Here is a 21776-nt window from a genome sequence, read left to right on the forward strand (position 1 = left end):
AAATAAATCAGCATAAAAAAAAAAACTAATTAATAGTGTGATAAGTTTTGATTTAGGGTTAAAAATATGTCAAAAGCTGCATAAGAAATGCTTTCGATAAACTACATTAACCACATTATCAGAACACACTTACAGTAAGTAACCAGACACAAAAATGCCCGACAGATTTCCTTGGTATTTTTAGACTCGCATAAAAGATTCCTGTTTTATGTCTACGTCATTTTCAGGTAATCATGACTTCCTCGTTTTAAATCATACAAGACAGACAACATTTATTAAACTACAGAGGTTTAGTCAGTATTTCAGTTTTTGCTAAGACAAAATAAATAACATTACTCACACAAAATGCTCATTTTTAAGGTTTTTGTGGTCAAGTGGCCACGCATGTTTTTTCCCATTAATTGGGATTTCCAAGATCAAATTTTTTTTTTTTTTACCATTATCTACCACTAGGGGTCAGTATAATATTGGTTAAAAGCACATATTGCTATGGCAGAACTTTGTGTTTCAAATTTATCTCCATAAATTAGATTATCGCTGAAAGATGATTCATTTAAGTGACTCAAAAAGTGAAATGTAATTTCTTTATGCACAAATGGTTTAATTTTTTTTTTTGTCATTTAATTATAACACCATAAACCAAGCAAAGTTCAGGAAAAACAATGTTTAAAGCAAAATGTTATCTATGACAATGGAGACTGCTGCGGAACTGGCAATTCTCCAGTAGAAAATTACAAGTATATTGATGGAAAGTTGAGTGGAAGGAAAACATGGTAGACAAAATAAGTAAAAGTAGCAGAAATAACCAAGTTTCTCTTTTTAAATTTAATTACTCAAAGTGTTTGAGGATATTCTAATATATTCAGATTCACCTGGATGCAAGAAAACATGGATTTTCACCTGCCCAGCATGAAGTGAAGATGCTTCTTAAAACATTTAATATTTATTCATGATGAAAGACAATGGGAATTTAACGCTGTAACGGCTACTGATCAACAGTTGTAAACACTAAAAAGAAATTTTAAAAAATTGAGCGAAACCACACTGATGAATTAAGTGAAGTTTGTAGTTAAAAGAGGCGAAGTTTTGAATAAACACCTAAAATCTCAGACCAACTGTGAAGCACGGTGGTGGCGGTGTAATGACCTGGGGACCTAGATGCTAAATGTTCTCCAGAACCATCAAATCAAGGAAAGTAAAAAATAAAAACATATGGTTCTGTCCAACCCTAAACGTGGTTGAAATCATGTGGTGGGACTTTAAGTAAACTGCTACGAGGTGATGCGTTGTAAAAAAAAAAAAAAAAAAGAGTTAAAATCTTACAAAATAATGTAAGAATTAAAAGTTATTAGTAAAGTTATTGCTTTTGCATGATGTGGTAAAAATGCGGTCTTGAAATTGGGTCTCTGTCTCTTTAAGAAGCTCCTGCTCTTTCAGGCACTTCGCCTTCAGCACACTGTCATATTTCTCTTATGGTGTTGACGTCGTTGTTCAGCGCAGCGTTGCGTTTAAATATTGCATCAGCTCTGTAACAAATACAACTTCAGGACTTACAATTCATCAGTTGACAATTATTGCTCTCTAAACGGTTTTTTGCTATATGACTTTTGTGTACAACGATTCTATCCAGCATCACATGAAAAATCCGATAAATAGGACTGAACAACTGATTTAATTTTTTTTTTTCAGCTTGACTTAATTTCTCCAGCAAGTTTACACTTTTATAAAAAAAAATATTCAAAAATGACAACAGAAAAAGAAACTGTACAGACACAAGCTGAGTAACAGGTGAGGTTAGTTTGTGAGGCGGAGCTTGTTTTTGAGTATCAGGACATTTTCTGAAACACGAACACCAAGTAGATACCTGCACAAAACAAAAGAGGGAGTTACAGTCATTATTCTGCTCAGACGTCACCTTCATAAAAACAACTTTGACCTTTTGTTACGTTTCTTGATCAGAAAATGTAGCACAAAATATAATATAATTGAACTTACTGGTTGCATCCCACTCAGATTTGCTCAGGGTTCCCTGTTCACACAGAAAACAGAGTTAGATCAAGCATATTGGAGGAGCTGAGAGCTGAATCAATCAATCAATCAATCAAATTTTATTTGTATAGCACATTTCAGCAGCAAGACATTTCAAAGTGCTTTACATCATTACAAACACAGAAACACAATGCAATATAGAATCAATAATCAAAACAAAGCATTAAGTCAAGTTCCATCCATAAATTTGTAATTGATTACATTTCAAATACAATTCTAAACAGGTGGGTTTTTAGTTGAGATTTAAAAGAAGTCAGTGTTTCAGCTGTTTTACAGTTTTCTGGAAGTTTGTTCCAGAAAACTGAAGGCAACTCACCACTGGCCCTCTAACTCCAGGTCTGCCGCAGTGCTCTTTAGCATGGCAGTACTGCTCCTTGTTGTCGGTAGCCTGCTGACCTCCATCGTCACAGGGAAAAGGCTAAAACGCATCAGCACACAATGGAAACAATAGGAGAAAAAATGCAGTTAGGAGAACAAAGTCTTAACTTTTCTTTGAAAAACTGAAAACTGTATTTTTTAGAAATTATTTTCTTGTCAATGGGTTGAAAACTGTTCCATTTTTATGTCTATATATAGATCTAATTTTTTAGAAATATTTTCATCCCATAGAAGAAAATATATCAATCATCTTTTATGCAAAACTTTTTTTCTTAATTTTAAAACGTAAAGATGGAAACAAATAGCAGATCTTTAAAAACGATTGGCAAATTTCCAGCATCAAAAACAATTTTTAAAAAAAGATACTGTAATACTTTCTTTTATATACATAAAGTATATATATATATATATATATATATATATATATATATATATAATTTATTTATTTCTTCCCCAGTAACTTTTCAGAAAAAAAATGTTTGCAAATTTTCTTCTGTAACATTTGTAGAAAAAAGCTCATTAAATGCAATAAGGACTTGCCATACAAGGAAAGACACTTATTTCTGAAAAACACAAAATATAATAAAACTTATTGGTGAGGTTTCTTCCTTTTCCAGCTTTAAGTGGATGGGAAAAAAAGCTCTTTTTTCCTTTGCTCAACGAGAACAGTTTTTTCCTTCCAACAAACAATTGAGCTCAAACAAGATTTACCTTTACTTATAAATACGGGGCTTTTAATCCAGGAACCTTTTTTGAAAACGGACAAATGGCGTCAGATCATCTGAATTAGCTGGATACAAATAATTTGAAACCAGGCAGGTCTCAGTCTGTGCTGGTCATGATGCATTCAGTGTCTGACCTTTTTGGAGACTGCATGACATTTTTTATTTTTACATAAAATCTGACATTTCTGTTTGTTGCTGTTATTTGACATCTATGTACAGACTGGAAATGAGAGTCCTGCCTGAGCAGGAACTGTTTTTGTTTCTATAAATGTCTGAGGAATGTTGTTTCTCATTTTTAAAGCTAACACCAAAGAACCAGTTTAATTTGTAGAAATAAAATGTAGTTTAAAAAAAAAAAAAAAAACATTCAAAGTTTTTGTCACAATTATGGGAATCATCATAGTTAGCTGAAGGTTTTCCTCTGATTTGTGTTACGATTGACAGGAGATCCACAGTTTTACCTCCAGAGCCATCATCTTCATCATGAGGCTGCGGTGACTCTCCTTTTTCACCTTTTCCTCAAAGAACTCTGAGAACCTCTGCTTCAGTACCAGGCGCATGTTGTACCGCTTCGCCATGCTGGAATGCAAGTTTGACAGTTTTTAGAGAAATCTGAAGCAACTTTTCCATGAGTAACAACTCAGCTCAAAATCATTTCAGGGCTTTCCGTTAGAGACGTGGTACAGTCTCTGCTCAATGGGCTGAGGCGAGAAAATGAAAACGTGACGTCAGAAGACAGCTGGTCACTGATTGTCTAGAGGTTGCATGACTTTATATCTTTTAAAGTTGAGGTCAATATGAGGAAAGTTGAGTCGATGTTGACTAGTCGCTGTGATGTCATAGAAACGCAGGAGAAAGTGCCTTTCTAAACTTTGTCGAGATTCTGCTACTGTCGAAACAAATCCTGCAATTTGTGCAAACTGCTCCGCCTGGACAAATCCTATCAGTAGAGATGCACCAACTAGTCAACTTTTAGGCTAGCATATCCTGTGTGTCGACTACAAACACAAAATCTTAAGTATTTTTATTCTAGTTTCTAGTGCAAATATCTTCATATACTTGAGAAAGAGACAAAACTAACTTACAAGTGACGCTTCAGCGAGAAATATGTGTTTTAAGTCAATAATTCCTTAATATAGATGAGAAAGTACTTGTTCCACCGGCAGATTATTTCACCTATAATAAGGGAAAATGTCATGTTATATGTAAAATTAACTGCCGGTTGCTAGGTGACAGGATGGGCTTGACTAGAGTTACTGGGTAACGGCTCAGTTCCAGTTGATTTTGAAATAAGTGAAAAAATGCCAGTGGAACTAGTACCTTCTTAATCAATATTAAGGGCATATTTACTTTAAAAAAAAGCTTGTCCATCTTGCTGAAAAGTTACTTTTATGTTAGCTTTATCTTATTTCAGATGTGCAAGTATATTTGCACTAGAAACTAGGCATAAAAAGTTGGTAAGATTTTGTGTTTTTGCAGTGTAGTTGACAGAATATGCTACTTTGTCTCTGCTTTATAAAATCTGTTTGGATTTTGAACGAACTGTCAACAACGAAAGCAACACAAAGTGCCGACATTTCTCTGCTTCACGGCTGATGAGAAAATTCAAAGAGAGCAAGACGGAGCGATCCAAACCGAGAAAATTCTGCGTGTCGCACAAAACCACATCCTGTCATGTTGTCATGACAACCATATTCAACTGTAATGGATCAGAGTAGAGTTTAGCTGAGCAAATACTAATGAGAAAGAAGCATTAAAAGGGAATTTAGAAGATTTAGAAAGAAAAATATATGTTTTTTCCAATGTGAATTTTAATAATAATTAAATCTTACTGTTCAAAAAGAGGAAAGTAGACGAGAAACTCCGGAACATCGACCACGCCCTCGAGGCTGAAGTGGTACTGACATCCAAACAGCGGATAGGAACCTTTGGACTGAAAGGAAACTGTGAAGACTTCGTTTCCAAACGACAGGGAGTCTGACGCCTCCAGACGTTTACTGGAAACATCAAAAAACAAACAATTAAGACAAAAACTAAATGTTATGTAGATGGAGGAGTCGTTGCTCTTACACCAGCTCATAGGCGTCTGGCGTGGTTCCTATGAAGAAGCCTCCGGGTTTGAGACGCTCGCAGGCGTTTCTCAGCATCATGTCCGCCTTCTGCTCGCTCTCGAACGAGTAATGATACACAAACTGACAGCTGCAGATGTCGAACTTCAGCTCAGGGTCGTCCAGCCTCTCCGACAAAACCTCCTGCACCAGCAGGTCACAAAAAGGGAAACTGATCGTATTACTGCTTCTATTAACATTTTCAACTAATCACGTCTGCACAGATCTACCTTCGAACAGTCGGAGGCGATAAACTGAGCGCTGAAGATTTTCTCGTTGGAATGACTTTTCCTTTTCATCTCTTCGTACCGAGTCCGGCACTGATCCACGGACACTTCTGCTATATCTGAGAAAAACAAAACAGAAACAAACTGATAAAAGTGGGAATGAGGACATCCTCGGTGAACAAAGCAACGTTACTTCAGATCCTTCCTCCAAGCAGGAAGTTAAAACATTTTAACCACCACTAAGTCTTTATAACTCTGCTTTTATTTGCACTTTTGACACGACTTTTAAATACTCTGTCGTTTTTTATGCACATATGTTAATGCATTTAGTTCTCTAAATGCTCCTACTGGGCTGCATATTACTTTTTAACTGAATATGTTATTTTTAATAATAACTGCACAGTATTATTTTTCTAATGTTGCAAAATTCTTGTTACTTTACAGTGTCTTAATCTTGTTTTTATTTTTATTACCTTTAATTATGCAAGTTATTACTTGAACTTCGGCCAATAAAAGATATTTCTATTCTATTGCGTTTCCAGCTGATAATAGTTATAATTAATAAAACAAGAGAAATATTCACACTTCAATGAGTCAGAAATTGATTAAATTAATATAAGATTGATTTACAAAACTAACCGCATTTTTGACCATAAACCTGCTAGGAAAGGCCTAAATAGTTAAATAAAAAAATCTGCAGAATGTGCCCATGTTTTTATTCAACTAAATCGATTGTCAGAATAATAATAGAATAATTGATTAATAAAATAATCGTTAGTTGCAGCCCTGCAGCAGCATAAACAGGATTTATTCTAAGGATTTTTACACATGTTCATTTAAAACAAAGTTAAAAGTTGCGGTGGACACAAATTTTTGTTTTCAAATGTACAGATTAAATAACTTCCCAGACGCGAAACCACTGTGGGGAAGATTGTCTTTCCATTTTGGGACAAAAGTCAGACCAGAGGTCAGAGGTCAGTTTGTGAGGAGTGGTTACCTGCACAGACGATGTGACTGATGCCTCCTCTTCTCCACTTCAACAAGTCTCCTCCTTTCCCACAGCCGAGGTCCAACACCGACACATTCCTGCTCCCTGCTCGTTGTACCCGGTCCAGGATCTCCCCTGTTAGCGGAGAAGAAGGAAAATAAACATCCCAACGTCGACTCCTGTGGTTTCCATGATGCAAAAGATTCAGACGGGATCCAGAAATGAATAACTCGAAGGCTAAGGACCAGGAAATTTTATGAAACAATATAAAACTGTTCTGTAAATTTTGTCAGTGCCTAGTTAATTACGAACAAAGAGTCCTAATTATTATGGAAATGTGAATAAGCTTTTATTTTTTACTGGTTTTTTGTGATAAATGTTTTTGTTCAGTTAAACTAAAGCATTTTTAAAAGGGAGATTTTGGACGAGGTTGTTAGCTTTGCACATAATGTTTGAGTTCTTTACAGAAATTAAGGGGGAAACTAGGATTGGCCATTCATCATCTTGTTTATCATGATAAATTTCTTATAAGATTTTGATTTATTGTTGACGGGATAAATTCCATTTGATGTTTAAATCTTAAAACTGTCCCAATTGTTAATTTTCACTATTTTTCTCCACTGCTTTTTTAATAAAGATGCATCAACAAATAAATTTGAAAATATGATTAGATGCAGTTATTGTGTGCATTTTAGTGATAAAAGTCACATTTTATGATACTGGTGTCCTAAATAATCGGAATACAAAAGGGCTTTTTAAGAGCACTATTTGTGTTTGTGGGGCCGTCATTGCTCTGCCATGGAGTCACAGTCCTTCAGTTACCTTAAAAAGTAAGAAATAGTTCTTATTGTTATTTGTATCACCAATACAACACTACCACAAAATATCAAGATAAAACTTCAAGTATCGCCCACCAGTGAGGGAAACACAGCAGAAAATGCTGACCTCTGGCTATTGATTTATTAATTTTTCTTTTTCATTTACACCATAATTACATAGTTTCCAGGTTATGAATTATGGTTTAAATGGAACTCAGACAACTGATGTCTGTCTCAACTTTTCAATTAATCATCTCCAGACTGATTATATCCAACTTTATCATACTAGAGGAAGACTATTTCATTAGCCAGACAGTATTGATTATTGATCAGTTACCAATCAGAACACTCTTCAGCCAGTTGTTGAAGTTCCTCATGTAGAAGATCCTGCTTTGACTTCGAACCACCAGTCCGACTTCCTGCAGCGTGTTGTAGTGACTTGCCACCTTTTCACCATGATCGCTCACCTGGACGATCGATAATAGATCAATAACTGCTGTGGGACACTTTAACTACAAGGCATGCAATAGCCACAGAAGATTAGCATTGAATCGATTAATGTGATTAATCGATTATTGAAATAATTGCTAACTTATTAAGTATATAGATTAATCATTAACTGGAGTATACAAATTCAGAAACAGGGAATTTGCTGATGAAAACAAAACTCAGATTAGTACTGAAGCTAAAACTGTACAATATATATATATAAACATTTTAAATTTAAGATAAAAACATATTTGTTTGTAAATATGTTTAAGTCAAAACTCCTCAACTGGCAGTTTTAGCTTCACCAGGTTCAAATTCATCAAAATAATGTTACATTATTGCATTTTCATAGTCAATAAAATGTTTTTCTTATTCAAAAAGAGGCTATTTGCTGGAGAAAAGCAACATATTAAGGATAGAAATTAAGCCAAAACTGTGCAAAACAACATACATTTTTTCATTTAAGAAAAAAAAACAACATCCTTGTCTGTAATTGTTTTACCCAAAACTCTTCAAGCGACATTTTTTATACTCACCTGATTCTAATTCACTAAAAGATTGCATTTTAGGCAGTAGAACTTTCATTTTCTTATTTTAAAAAGGAATTTAATTGTTTATTTGGACTATTTAATATAATTTTAATATTGTATAAAAAGGCATAAGCAGCTAAATGTAAAATCTGTAAAATATCAATTTTTTTTCATCCCATTAATTGTCTGAACAATCAATAGAATAATCGATTACCAAAATAATCGTTAGTTGATGCCCTACAGAAGATGGTGACAAGATTAAGACAGTGAGCCTACCAGCTTCTTAGTGGGTGAAGTTTCCTCCTCTTCCTCATGTCTTCTCTTTATCCCTGACTTCTGACCCAGTTCTCTTCCTCCTCCTCCTATGTCCTCTTCATTCGTTCCTCCCTGTTTTTGTTCTGCCTGCTCCATTATTTCTGTCAGGAATGAACACAAGTCAAACTCAAACTATGCTTAGATGCATCAACGCACCAGAATCAGACCATTACATCATTAGCTGGGCTCTGTCAGACCTCATGGCATGCTGCATTAACCCCGTCACTATAATCAATTGCGTGGTAAATTAAAATGAGCTCAATAATTTAAAATCTGATTATTAATTTATTATGTTTTAAGCTTTGGTTGGCTCTAGAGGCCTTTATTTGAAAGACGTTTGACAGGAAACAGGTAATGAGAGACAGGGAAGACATGCGGCAAATGTCGGCAGGCCGGGAATTGAACCTGCGACCACCGCCACGAGGACTAAGGCTTCAATACGTGGGTCATGCTTTGCCCCTGCGCCGCCACAGCACCCTGTTTATTAACTTGAAGGGTAATTTTGTTTACAGAGGCATCGCAATTCATTTTATTTACGGTTTCAGTTGTGTGTGTGTTTTTTAGTCCGTGTTTTATTTGTTGTGGTTGGTTGATGCGTTTCATTTCGGACATTTGAAATATCTTCCACTTCCAGTCCTAAATGTTCCTTATTTAAAAAAATCTGGTTAATACACAGCAACTGAAAGCAAAACCTCTATTTTACCAAACAAGTATATCCTAAATAACAGAGAAAGATGAAAGAGAAAGTTTGGAAAAAATACATATTTAACAATCAGACATTATTCTCCTATATTTGCTTCAACAAAATCTCTGTTCTACTTGACCATCTTCTTTCAATTAACTTGATTTTGTTAAAAAAAAACATCTAATGTCTGATTTCAATGACTTAATCTCCAAGTTGCTTATGCAAACATTTCAAGTTGCACAGTACATTGAAACAGTCATCTTCTAATCAATGTGTGCACAATCACTAAAAAAGTTTCATTTTTATTGAGCCTTTATATTAGAAGTGTCAACCTTTTACTCAATTTCTATTTGAAAAGGCAGATTTTGGTCAAATAAATAAAAATCCAACCATGTATCAAAAACCTTAAAAAGAATATTAAACTCAGAAATAAAAACCATTAGTAACTGGAAGATGATCATATAAAAACCCATCAGATGAACGTCACCGTCGTTTTTATTTTATTTATCGCGTATTATTTATGCTTTGTACGTAGTTCCGATTTATCTCGTGATGGTGGACGTTAGGTTCCGTTGCCATGGAGACGTTGAGCGTGACAACGACTGAAATAATCCACGAAATTAGAGTTGGCAGTTACATAAACAATTTTAAAGTTGTGACATAATTGCTGGATTTTTTTTTTTTTTAGAAAACCAACCAACCCTTTTTTATCACCACGATGTCCTTACGACTTGTCGATAATGGGCATTAGCAGCGGCAAAAAGTTGCACAACTGGTCAAATTTGTTACATTATTGGTAGAAGGATAATTTGTAAACAAGTCGAGTCGGTTATCATAAGTAAGTATGACACCTTACCAGACAGAAATCAGCCTTTTGACTGGAATTAGCGTCTAACTTCCTAATAGCAGCAGGATTAATACGGTAAATAATGACGAAAGAAGCGAGACTGGCGGTTATTTTCATTTTATTTCCGGGTTTAGCTGAACTGCCTGGTCTTAGCGGACGTATGTAAACCTGGAGGATAATCCAGCCTGCTCTCAATCACCAGCTACTTTCAACTGCGAGCATTAGCGACCAGTAGCTAGCAAGTTCCCGCTAAACAGCTCCGTAAATGTCGGAAAAACAACATTCATGCCGCCGAAAATGAATCTCAAATAGGCGGAACTAACGACTAACACCCGTCTGATGCCAGATAGTACCAGAAACACGCACAGCATCAAAGCTTAGCAGGCTTATTTGCGCTAAACGTTGTAAAGAGACACACATTTACTCACAGTAATCTGTAGAAACAACACATGCGCAGTAGGCAGCTTCCGGTTTTTGAACCGTTTCTTCTTCTTCTTCTTCTTCTTCTTCTTCTTCTTCGTGGCTAACAACGCATCACCGCCACCCTCTGGCTTGGAGTGTGGACAGGAACGTGGGCTCGAAATAATTTGTCGTATTAATCTTAACGTTAAAAAGTTGTCATAATATATCAAGCATACATTTCTAGACATTTCCATTGGACGTTTTTTTTTCGTAAATCTCTCCTGAACTGGGAAATTACGCATATAACCACCGCACAACACGATGTTACACTCCTGACAAAGGAACATTTGAAGGGGGTCAGAAAGAAGAAGAGATAAGTATACAATGAGAATATGTTACTGGTACTCTTCAGTGGGGGCGATGTATCCTACTGGCTTGCAGAATGTAGGAAATATGAGATAGAGAACAACATTACCCATGAATTTACAGAGTTTTAGATAGATACGGTGGAAGAGGAAGCGAAGACTTTTTGTGGAGAATTGGTCGTGTTAAGAAGCATTTCGATGTGATTATCCTATGATCCAGAGGGTGGCGGTAATGCAACAATGTTGATGCCGACAGTCATGAAACCCCGAAGAAGAAGAATACAAGGCGGAAGACGGATGGTTTGTTTTGTCGAATGTGAGTGGCATCTGTAAAGAAAAATGTCTTCAGTGCAGTTTCAGCGAGAGCTTATCAGCGATCAGTTAGCTCAGACTGAAGAAACGGTCACAGAGTTTAAAGAAATTGTTATCAAGTCCGAGGAAGAAATGGATTTTACCCGGACATCCCAGATAGTTTTAAACCGAAAAGGTACGAAACGCCAGCGTTTGGATGAATATATCAAATGATCTGTTTACACTCCTGAGTTTTCAGGTGTGCGTATATGTTGATTTCTGTCTTAAACGATTTCTTCGATAAAGTTAACAATTCCTATTTTTATCTGTTTTATTGTCCAGACCTCCTGGAGCATAACATTATTAAGGAGGAGCCATGTAAACAGGAGAGGAGCTTCACTCCGGACCAGGAGGAGTTGGAGCCTCTGCAGGTGAAGCAAGAAGATGAAAAGACAGAATGTCAGCAAATAAAAGAAGAGCAGGAGGAGTTAGATTATTTGCAGATAAAAGTGGAAGAGGACGAAGTTTACTACAGTCAGGGCGAAGAACAGCTTGCACTGAAACAGGAGGCTGATGCTTATTATGAGCAAACATATCAAACTGAACCAGAACCAAACAGGACTCAAGTCATCTTTCAGGAAGCTGCTGAAGCTGAGAACCAAAATCAGGAAAGAAGCAATGATAACAACTTTGGAGCGAAAAGAGATGAAGAGAAGAAACATAAGAGGCACCAGAAAGCCAGACAGCATGGTGACAGTTCAAAGCAAAAAGGTCATGAAAACCTTCCTCAAAGTAGTGACTTGACTAAAAAGACATGTGAGAGGCCTGTCTCAAGTCGGAAACGTTTCAGCCGAAAAGATAAATTAAATCGTCACATGTCAGACCACACAGGTGAGAAACCTCTTCTATGCGTGAACTGTGGAAAAGGTTTCAGTTGTAATAGTGACCTAACTGTTCACATGAGAGTTCATACAGGCGAAAAGCCATTTCTGTGCGTCAAGTGTGGAAGAAGTTTCAGTAGAAGAAGTAATCTAACTGTTCACATGAAAGCTCACACAGGTGAAAAGCAATTCCAATGCATTACATGTGGCAAACATTTCATTTCAAAAGGTTCTTTGATTATTCACGTGAGAAGGCACACAGGTGAGAAGCCTTTCCAATGTAAGACCTGTGGAAAACGGTTTGTTGATCAATATTCTGTGAATCTTCACATGAGGAGTCACTCGGTGTTGAAGCCTTATATTTGCGTGAACTGTGGAAAAAGTTTTGCTCAGAAACAGAATTTAACAAGTCACATGATGATTCACACAGGTGAAAAGCCTTTTTCATGTGTGACCTGCGGAAAATGTTTCAGTCAAAAAGGTATTTTAACTCGTCACATGCTGATTCACACAGGCGAGAGGCCTTTTCAGTGTCTGACTTGTGGAAAAGGTTTCAATCAAAAATGTAGCTTAACTGATCACATGACAATTCACACAGGTGAGAAGCCTTTTTCATGCTCAGCTTGTGGAAAAGGTTTCAGTCGGAGACATGCTTTAACTAAGCACATGAAAAGCCATGTGCTTAGTTAAATAAAATCTACTCTAGTCCAAGTAAGTCATTTAAAACGCACATGAGTAAAAGGTACTTGGTCACCTTGTAATAACTTTTTAAGAAAACATTACCTAAATGCGTCATGTAGGAAGGAAAAGTAGTCATAATTTGAGAAGTATTTTTCATGTATGATGTTAAAGTTCACTGTAAAATCATTCGGGTAAAAACCAGAATGAAAGGAGGAATTTCTTGTCTATGAACTGGAGAAACTGTTTCAACTAAATATGGAAAGTAACACTTCCCTCAGGAACTCACACAGATTAAAGACCTCTAACTTTTCTAGTTTGTGGAAAAGATCAACTGTGATCATTTGATGGTTCATAAACCTCATAGACCAGAAGTTGTAATAACATGATCGTTGTAAAATTATCTGATTTTGGTGGGACTTGGACATTTCCAGTAAAAAATCTGCAGTTTGCGGTTACCCATACAATTGATACACAAGTGTGATAGTTTTGTTTTTAAAGTGAGATTGAAATTGATTCTGTCGTTTATTTGACATTTTAATAACTTATTTAAAAGCTAATTCACTCTTACATTCATTGATTGTCTTTGATTGTACAAATGATCTGTGGTTGTCTTCAATAACTGGGGTTGCCTTTCTTTTTGGTATTCCAGTTTTTCTCAGTCACTTTGGTGCCTTTCTTGAATCATTGTTTACATTTACAAAACAGGAAGTGCATTTCTCAAAACAATTTGTACAAACAGTTAAGATTGCCAGCAATAGCCAGTTAAAATCCTTAGTTTATCTCTCAAAAGTAAATATTTGTGTCAATGAATATATCTGTGCCCCAGAATGTCAAGTCATTGTTTCGTTGTGTATGGATACGAGTCAAATTGATTAGTCATGTTGTGAATATAACATTGTACTCTGGAGGGATGTTCTGCTGTAAACTATGGTTAAAGTTTTGATGTCATGTTGTAAACTGTTAAAGGAGGCCAGTGGCGAGAGACTGGACAAGATTCACATTTATGATTTTTCTGTAATGTGTTCCCAGACCGTGTCATTGTGATACAGAAAGCAGAACACAAAGAAAAATAATAGAAATAGGAACATAAGGCAGAATTACATGCCGAGATAAATTACATTTTTGTTTAGTCTCCTACCTCCTATCCTTGCTATTTAACTTTTCATAACAGGAAAACTGGTTAATTTAATGCTTTACACGTTTGTCTTTGTTGAAGAAAGTCAGGATTCACCTGGGAGCAAATTAATAGTTCAGGACAGAAAATAAGTCTCATTAAGTCTCATTGTACAAAAATATACTTGACACATGACATTTTGCATGCTAACACTTATAACATACAGTTACACTTAAATGTTGTAGAGGTGGAGACAATTCAACAAAGACCCATGTAATACATTTTGATCAAAATAAAGAAAAAGGCAGGAAATAGTTTACAATCATTTGCAACGTGTTCACAGAACTGAGAAAATGTTTTTTTTAATGTATACAGGAGGTGCAGTGATTTGGAGGTTGAAGAAGTAGTTTTGAGAATTTCAGTTCTGCTCTGAGAAATGCTCCACAGCAACTGAGAAAAACTGCTGCTCTTTTGCCTCAGCTATCTTTAGAGTACTTTTACTTTTTAAAGTTGAAACAATATTTTTTGTGTGTATGTAAATGGATATATGTTTGATTACAGGAGTAATTAAAGTATATAAATTCTTTTGAGAGAGAAAGATTTGTTTGTTTATTTATCACCCTGTATTTAAACCCAGTAGATGGCAGCAATGCACCTGTGCGCTCTTTCTCAAAGTTCTGTCTAAAGCTACACTGTGCAATTCTTGGCCCATTTTGAGTAAATTTTTATTTCATGCAATTTTTGGGGGTGGAATCAGGATGAGTTTTTGCTCAACATTATTGTTTTTTTTTATAGTATTGAAGATTTAACACCTCAAGACAAGAGGCATCAAAGTTGACAATGTTTTTTTTAACGACTTCACAGCTTCATATTAATTACAGATTGACAGTACAGTATTGAGATATTTATTTATGACTATAAATAGAGTAGACACAATTAGTTTACGTACATGAAATGAAATAAAAACACATACTTATGTTTTCTCACTGTTCAAAGTGAAATCAGATCAAAATTCTATTGTTCTAAACAAATAAAAATAAGGCTATAAAAAGTCAATGTTGATATAAACTTCAATTTGTTCAATAGGAAGTTTAAAGCATAATTACACAAAGCAGTGGCAACTACAGAAGAATAACGCATCAAAAAGGGACAGCCGATGGATAAGAGATAATTATGTGCAGAATTAAAATTTCTTTCTATTACTTTTTAATATGGGGAAGAATCCTATATATTCATATTTGGTGTATTGTTCAAGAAACTGTGAAAAATGTTAGCGGGATGTAGGAACGTACGAGTGTTTTCTCTAAAACAATGTCTTTGTTTGAGCTTCAAGGCATGAGCGGTTCCCTGCTGCTGAAGAAACATTTACAGAGTTAAAAAAAAATAATTGTCAAGTTCGAGGAAGAGATGGATGATCAGGATTTCTCCCGGACTCCCCAGATAATCTTACACCGAATAGGTAGGAAACACCAGCGTTTGGATGCAGGTTAAGGTCTAAATATCTGCACCTTTCTGTATGAGGATCATTTTAGTAACTGTTCTTTTCCCGTATAAATGTTTTGATAACAGAAAAATAAACGCAGAGATCACAATTACCCTGTTACAAGGGTTTATTTGTGTAAAGAGAAAATGGAACCATGGAGCTAGTGCTGCGTCAGCGTTCTAGGTAAAGCTGCAGTATGAAACATATAGAAAATTTGCTCTTTACATATTTTTTTTAAAATTATCACAGTATAATGTAAGATAGATAATTTTTTTTTTTTTTTTAAAACTTCTTTGCCTTCCCCTTGCTGTCATCTGCAAACGTACACTGCTCCCTCAGAACCAATCACGACCAGGACGAGGATCTGACGAAAGCTGTCAATCATTCTTGTAGAGGCGCTGCTCACAACCTCCCCCTTTCTCTCTGCCACAGAGCCCGTGACTCCCAAAACCCAGACACTCCCCCAAACCAGCAACAATGTCTCACATGACAATCCAATTCTCAGGATCTGGCTAATATGTACCTAAATCCAAATTATGTTATTTTACCACCAGACAAAAATAAACCTATAAAAAGTTAAGGTTAATATAAAATTACATTTGTTCAAATTTGGGGGTTAAAGTATAATTTTCAGGGAACATATAAAAGAGTAGCAAAGACACAGGAATAATGCATCAAAACTAAATTTTTTGTATAACATGTTGGAGCTAAAGAGGAACAATCCTTGCATAGCTTCAGTTATTACAACTAAAAACCAGCGATCAGGCCAGAAATCTGAGTGTAGTGATGGACTCTGACCTGAACCTTCAGAGCCACATAAAGACAGTTACAAAGTCGGGCTTCTATCACCTGAAGAACATTTCCAGAATTAGAGGACTAATGTCTCAACAAGACCTAGAGAAGCTCATCCATGCGTTTATCTTCAGTCGCACTGATGAATTTATACTTCATTGTACAGAAGCTTCAGGAAGCAATTTCAGTTGTAGAAAAATGGTCATATAAATGGGGTTTTAAACTTTATGTAGAGTAAACTAAAATCATGTTTTTTACAAGGAAAAGAGTTGATGAAAAAATTAACTTAAAATGGTATGGTCAGGATTTGGAAAGAGTTAAACAGTTTAAATTTCTTGGGATGTGGTTTGATAAAAGAATGACATGGGGTGAGCACATTAAAAAAAAATCGATATATGTAGGAAGGCATTAAATATAATGAGGTGTTTAGTTGGAACAGAGTGGGGAGCTGATAAAAATTCATTAAAAGCAATTTATATGGGTTTAATTAGGTCAATCTTGGATTATGGATGTAGTAGTTTATAACTCAGCAGCAGATACAAACCTCCATAAGTTAAATATTATTCAACATCAGGCTTTAAGAATATGTACTGGCGCTTTTAAAACATCTTCAGCAGCAGCATTACTGGTTGAAATGGGAGGAATGCCTCGTAAAGTTAGAAAGGATCAATTATCTTTAAATTACTGGTCAAACTTACAGGGACAAAGAAATGATTATCCAACATTAGAGGAGCTTAGACCTGGATGGGAAAAGGAAAATTAACAGTTAAAGAGCTTTGGCTGGATAATAAACTCTAAAGTTAATGAAATCCATTTAAATCAGTTAGACATATGTCAGACAGTTCCATTACCCGCAGGGCCACCTTGGATACTTCCTGATGCTGAAGTTGATTTTTCATTATTAGAAAAGAAGAACAAAGATAAATATCACATTATGAATAAATATATAGTACAAGAATACTTAAATAAATATTATAACTATATACAAATATACACAGATGCAGCTAATAGGGTAGGGATAGCATTTATTGTGCCACAGTTTCAAATTAAGGTAGGGAAAAGGATTAGTGATGGAGTATCGGTGTATACAGGAGAAATGCTAGCTTTGCTTTTAGCAGTTCAATGGGTGGAAGAGGTCAGTCCATTAAAATCTATCATTTGCTCAGATTCTAGTTCTTCATTTGTCAGAAAGTAGAGCAGATATATTAATTGAAATACAACAAACACTTTACAGAATCAACATGATGGGGCCAACAGTAAATTTTGTATGGGTTCCAGCACATCACAGGATTAAGGGGAATGAAATGGCAGACAGGATGGCTAAGGAGAGTACCAATCAGGTAAGGATAGATATTAATGTTAGTTTTACTATAACAGAAATAAAGGGTATAATTAAACAGAAAACAAAAGAGAGGTGGCAAAGGTTATGGGTAGAAGAAAAGAAAGGAAGGTGGTTTTTATAAAATCCTAAACAGAATTGGACAAATGAGAAGAACAGAAAGAAACAGGAGAGAAGAGATAATTATTCTACTACTTAGAATTGGACACACTGGACTAAATAGATCACTATTTTTGATAGGGAAACATCAGGCAGGGAAATGTGACTGTGGGGAAGATGAGACATTGGAGCATGTTATTTTAAGTTGCAGGAATTATCTGTTGCAGAGAAACAAGTTAATAAGAAACCTTAGTAATATGAAAATGAAATTTGATATTGTTGATTTACTGCAAAAGGACTCGGGAAGCAGATTATATCAGACTATGTTTGATTTTTTTTAAACAGAGTGAGTTACATAATAGGATGTAGGGTTTTGTTTTTTTGTTTTATTTTTTGTCATGTGGTCCACACTCCTTACCAATTGGTGGCGGTAATGCTCACCCAACGTTTTTTGCCAACCACCAATAAATTTCAAGAAGAAGAAGAAAAAGAAGGACGAGGAAACGGAAAGAAAGAAAATGGCGCATGGTCTGTTTTGTTGAATGTTCGAAAGGTTCTGATCTGGTGGAGTGAAGAAACTGTGAAACATGTTGCGGGATGTAGGAGATACGAATCAGAAGACAATATTAACTTTGGATTTGTGGAAAACTGGAATACTAATATTGTATTTGTTTTATTTAGATAAAGTGGAAGAAAAGATTTTACGTTTTTTCAAAGAGAACTGGCACTGTATGAGAAATCTTTAGATGTGATGATCGTAAGATCCACAAGGTGGCGGTAATGCAATGACATGAATGAACGACAGTCATAAAATCCCAAAGAAGAAGAAGAAGAAGACAAAGAGGACGGCGCATGGTCTGTTTGGTTGAATGTTTGAGTGTTTCTCTAAAAATATCTTCAGTCCAGCTTAAACGAGTTTATCAACGAGCCGTTAACTGCTGCTGAAGAAACATTCACAGAGTTTAAAGAAATCATCGTCAAGTCGGAGGAAGAGATGGATGATCATCGCAGACTGCTGGATTTCTCCCGGAGGCCCCAGATAATCTTACACCGAATAGGTAGGAACCACCAGCGTTTGGATGCAGGTTAAGGTCTAAATGTCTGCACCTTTCTGTATGAGGATCATTTTAGTAAATGTTCTTTTCCCGTATAAATGTTTTGTTAACCGGTAAATGAACGCAGGAATCACAATTACGCTGTGAAAATGGCTTATTGATGTAGAAATAAAATGACCTTTTTATGGCTTTTCCTCCTTTAACTAATCAAACTTACTTTTGAAAACAGGAGAAATGTGAACAATGCAGCGCAAGGTTAGTAAAGCAAACAGCATGAAACAATAATAGTGTGTTAGTAGCTGTAAAATGTAATAATTTGTAATAAATAAATTGTAGTGGCGATTGTTTGTCAAACCAAACATCCTATAAAAGTTCAGTCAACAAGCCACTGCTGCACTGAGGTGATGCTTCTTACGAAGGTAAAAGAAGTTCAATGTCCAAAAAACTTGAAGATTGCTTTTATAGTTTATTTTTTTCCAGTTTGACAAGCAAATAACAAAGATCAAATTTTTCATTAGTGATGTGTTGAGTAATGAAGCGGGTAAGACAGAGAACTCACCTAAACCTGAGCAGTTAAAGTTTTTATTTTTTAGTAATCAATCGTTGTCCCTGGTGACATAGCGAGTAACAAGCCAATCACAACCCTCTTTTCTATTTGTTTCTAGTTTTCTTTTGGATCCAGCCATTGTTTCATACAACCAGATTCATCAGAATTTATGTATCAGAATCACAAACATTTTAAACTTTTTTATTCATTGTAAAGCTTCATGTTGTTTTCACGTTGCCTATTTTACATATATTGTCCAGTTGATGTCACAGTAGAGCAAATGAAGCACCGCGGTGCATCGGCTCATGAGTCGAATGATTGGATGGAGTTCCTCAGGGCTTCATGAAGCTGCATCTCACCATCACTACTTTTCATTGTTCCTCTCCTGCTCTGGTCAAAACCCACAGGCCCAACCCAGTGCATGCTGGTCCTATACCAGTCCCTATACTTACAGAAAATGGACCCACAGTTCTTAATGTCTAACTTAGAAAAGTTAATAATAAAGTAACAAAAACTAAACAGCTATTAACCTACAAATAAACTCATGTTTATAAATAAACCATAAAGATATAAAGTGAACTAAAGTAAAATTTCAATATAATTCAAAGTAATAAAAATAAATAGTATCTTGAAATAATACAATTTGCAGGTAAATATTAACAATAATCCCTACTACAATTAATTTTGTAATAAAATATTTTTTTTCATATCCGTTAATTTGAGAATTCCCCAAATGTCAGCTGGATATATCGACTGATCTGTATCTCTGTCTACGCTCTTGAATTATCAATTGTTTTTTTTTATTCATTTCTGTCTTGAAAGATGAACAATTACTCGTATTTATTTCAGAAAAGGTAGCAATCACTCTTTCTCTGTTTTCTTCTCCAGATTTCCTGAAGTGTAACGTTTATAACCTGGAGAGGAGATCCACTCTGGACCAGGAGGAGTTAGAACCTCTGCAGGTGAAACAAGGACAGGAAGAGCCTGAAGATCATCAGATAAAAGAAGAGCAGGAGGATCTAAAACACCAGCAGATAAAAGTGGAAGAGAAAGAAGTTTACTGCAGTCAGGGTGAAGAACAGATTGAATTAAAACAGGAGACTGATACCTGCATAGTGGTTCCTGTTGATGAGCAAACAGACCACACTGAATCAGAACCAAACAGGAACCAAGACATCTTCCAGGAAGCTGCTGAAGCTGAGAACCAAAATCAGGAAAGAAGAAAACCTTTCTCATGTGTCATCTGTAAAAAGCGTTTTGCTTTCAAATCTGTTTTTGATGCTCATATGAGAACTCATACTGGTGAAAATCCGTTTTCATGTGTGAACTGTGGAAAAAGTTTTAGTCAAAAACAGAATTTAACTAAGCACAAGAAGATTCACACTGGTGAAAAGCCATTTTCATGTGTGACCTGTGGAAAAAGTTTTAGTCAAAAACATAATTTAACTAAGCATATGATGATTCACACTGGTGAAAAGCCGTTTTCATGTGTGAACTGTGGAAAAGGTTTTAGTCAAAAACAGAATTTAACTCAGCACATGATGATTCACACTGGTGAAAAGCCGTTTTCATGTGTGACCTGTGGAAAAAGTTTTAGTCAAAAACAGAATTTAACTCAGCACATGATGATTCACACGGGTGAAAAGCCGTTTTCATGTGTGACCTGTGGAAAAAGTTTTACTCGAAAACAGACTTTAACTCTGCACAAGAAGATTCACACTGGTGAAAAGCCGTTTTCATGTGTGAACTGTGGAAAAAGTTTTACTCTAAAACAGACTTTAACTCTGCACAAGAAGATTCACACTGGTGAAAAGCCATTTTCATGTGTGACCTGTGGAAAAAGTTTTAGTCAAAAACATAATTTAACTAAGCATATGATGATTCACACTGGTGAAAAGCCGTTTTCATGAGTGAACTGTGGAAAAAGCTTTCGTCAAAAACAGGAATTAACTAAGCACATGATGATTCACACTGGTGAAAAGCCGTTTTCATGTGGCAATTGTGGAAAAAGTTTTTGTCAAAAACAGGAATTAACTAAGCACATGATGATTCACACTGGTGAAAAGCCGTTTTCATGTGTGACCTGTTTAAAAAGTTTTAGTAATAAACATAATTTAACTCGGCACATGACGCGTCACACAGTTGAAAAGCTGTAGAATTATGTTCCATAAATGTCCTATGTTGTATTTGTTAAATGTGATCATTTTGATCTTCACATTTGGATACTTAGAGATGTTCAACCATGACACATTTTCCTTCATTGATGTTTTATTTGTCTGGTATATTCTGTATCAAAAAACAATAATGATAAACTGTATGTTATTGTATTAACATACTGTTTATGTCAAACTGTATGTTGTGTGTGTACAACGTGAAGAGCAGAGGGCTCAGCACACAGCCCTGAGGAGTGCCAGTACTGATGCTGATAGATGAAGAGGCTTGGGGGCCCACTGACTATTTCATGCATTAACTGAGTTTGACCGGACATGGACTCCCTTCCAGAACATTCTCACATGATTGGACTTGAGGGATTGATTTGTATTATTCTGTACCATAGAGAGTGAGTGG

The 21776-nt window shown here is 35.6% G+C and overlaps 5 protein-coding genes across 5 annotated transcripts in view; 2 read left to right on the top strand and 3 right to left on the bottom strand.

Moving 5' to 3' along the window:
* The window catches only part of LOC114155762 (gastrula zinc finger protein XlCGF8.2DB-like), a 723567-nt gene that overhangs the window by 484994 nt on the left and 216797 nt on the right, over positions 1–21776 (bottom strand).
* LOC114155785 (gastrula zinc finger protein XlCGF57.1-like) overlaps positions 1–21776 on the bottom strand; it is a 338725-nt gene that overhangs the window by 100239 nt on the left and 216710 nt on the right. The gene's annotated exons all lie outside the window — the stretch shown is intronic.
* On the bottom strand, positions 581–10713 carry rnmt (RNA (guanine-7-) methyltransferase). The gene is made up of 11 exons (XM_028035916.1): positions 10588–10713; positions 8589–8728; positions 7631–7760; positions 6485–6610; positions 5491–5606; positions 5223–5404; positions 4985–5149; positions 3614–3731; positions 2366–2467; positions 1996–2029; positions 581–1864 (listed from the first exon to the last, which is right to left on the bottom strand). Exons 2-11 carry the CDS (start codon positions 8721–8723, stop codon positions 1827–1829), a joined length of 1146 nt encoding a protein of 381 aa, XP_027891717.1. The 5' UTR covers positions 8724–8728; positions 10588–10713; the 3' UTR covers positions 581–1826.
* LOC114155790 (gastrula zinc finger protein XlCGF57.1-like) lies at positions 11204–14483 on the top strand. Its single transcript, XM_028035886.1, has 2 exons — positions 11204–11413; positions 11560–14483. The coding sequence occupies exons 1-2, from the start codon at positions 11266–11268 to the stop codon at positions 12786–12788; spliced, it is 1377 nt and encodes a 458-aa protein (XP_027891687.1). The 5' UTR covers positions 11204–11265; the 3' UTR covers positions 12789–14483.
* On the top strand, positions 20356–21470 carry LOC114155819 (gastrula zinc finger protein XlCGF8.2DB-like). The gene is given in 2 exon segments (XM_028035930.1): positions 20356–20866; positions 21023–21470. Coding segments are annotated over 2 exon segments (714 nt in total). The 5' UTR covers positions 20356–20494; the 3' UTR covers positions 21365–21470.

This window comes from Xiphophorus couchianus, chromosome 13 (genome assembly GCF_001444195.1).
Source record: "Xiphophorus couchianus chromosome 13, X_couchianus-1.0, whole genome shotgun sequence".
Lineage (NCBI taxonomy): Eukaryota > Metazoa > Chordata > Actinopteri > Cyprinodontiformes > Poeciliidae > Xiphophorus > Xiphophorus couchianus.

Bases quoted from the DNA above. Each gene is read 5' to 3' on its own strand.
- rnmt (XM_028035916.1), bottom strand. From the start codon at position 8,723: ATGGAGCAGGCAGAACAAAAACAGGGAGGAACGAATGAAGAGGACATA. The intron at 6,611-7,630 runs GTAACTGATCAA...CTCCGCTAACAG, and splicing joins GCTGAAGAGTGTTCTGATTG to GGGAGATCCTGGACCGGGTA. The intron at 5,405-5,490 runs GTAGATCTGTGC...CTGCTGGTGCAG, and splicing joins TCGCCTCCGACTGTTCGAAG to GAGGTTTTGTCGGAGAGGCT.
- LOC114155790 (XM_028035886.1), top strand. From the start codon at position 11,266: ATGTCTTCAGTGCAGTTTCAGCGAGAGCTTATCAGCGATCAGTTAGCT. The intron at 11,414-11,559 runs GTACGAAACGCC...TTTATTGTCCAG, and splicing joins GATAGTTTTAAACCGAAAAG to ACCTCCTGGAGCATAACATT.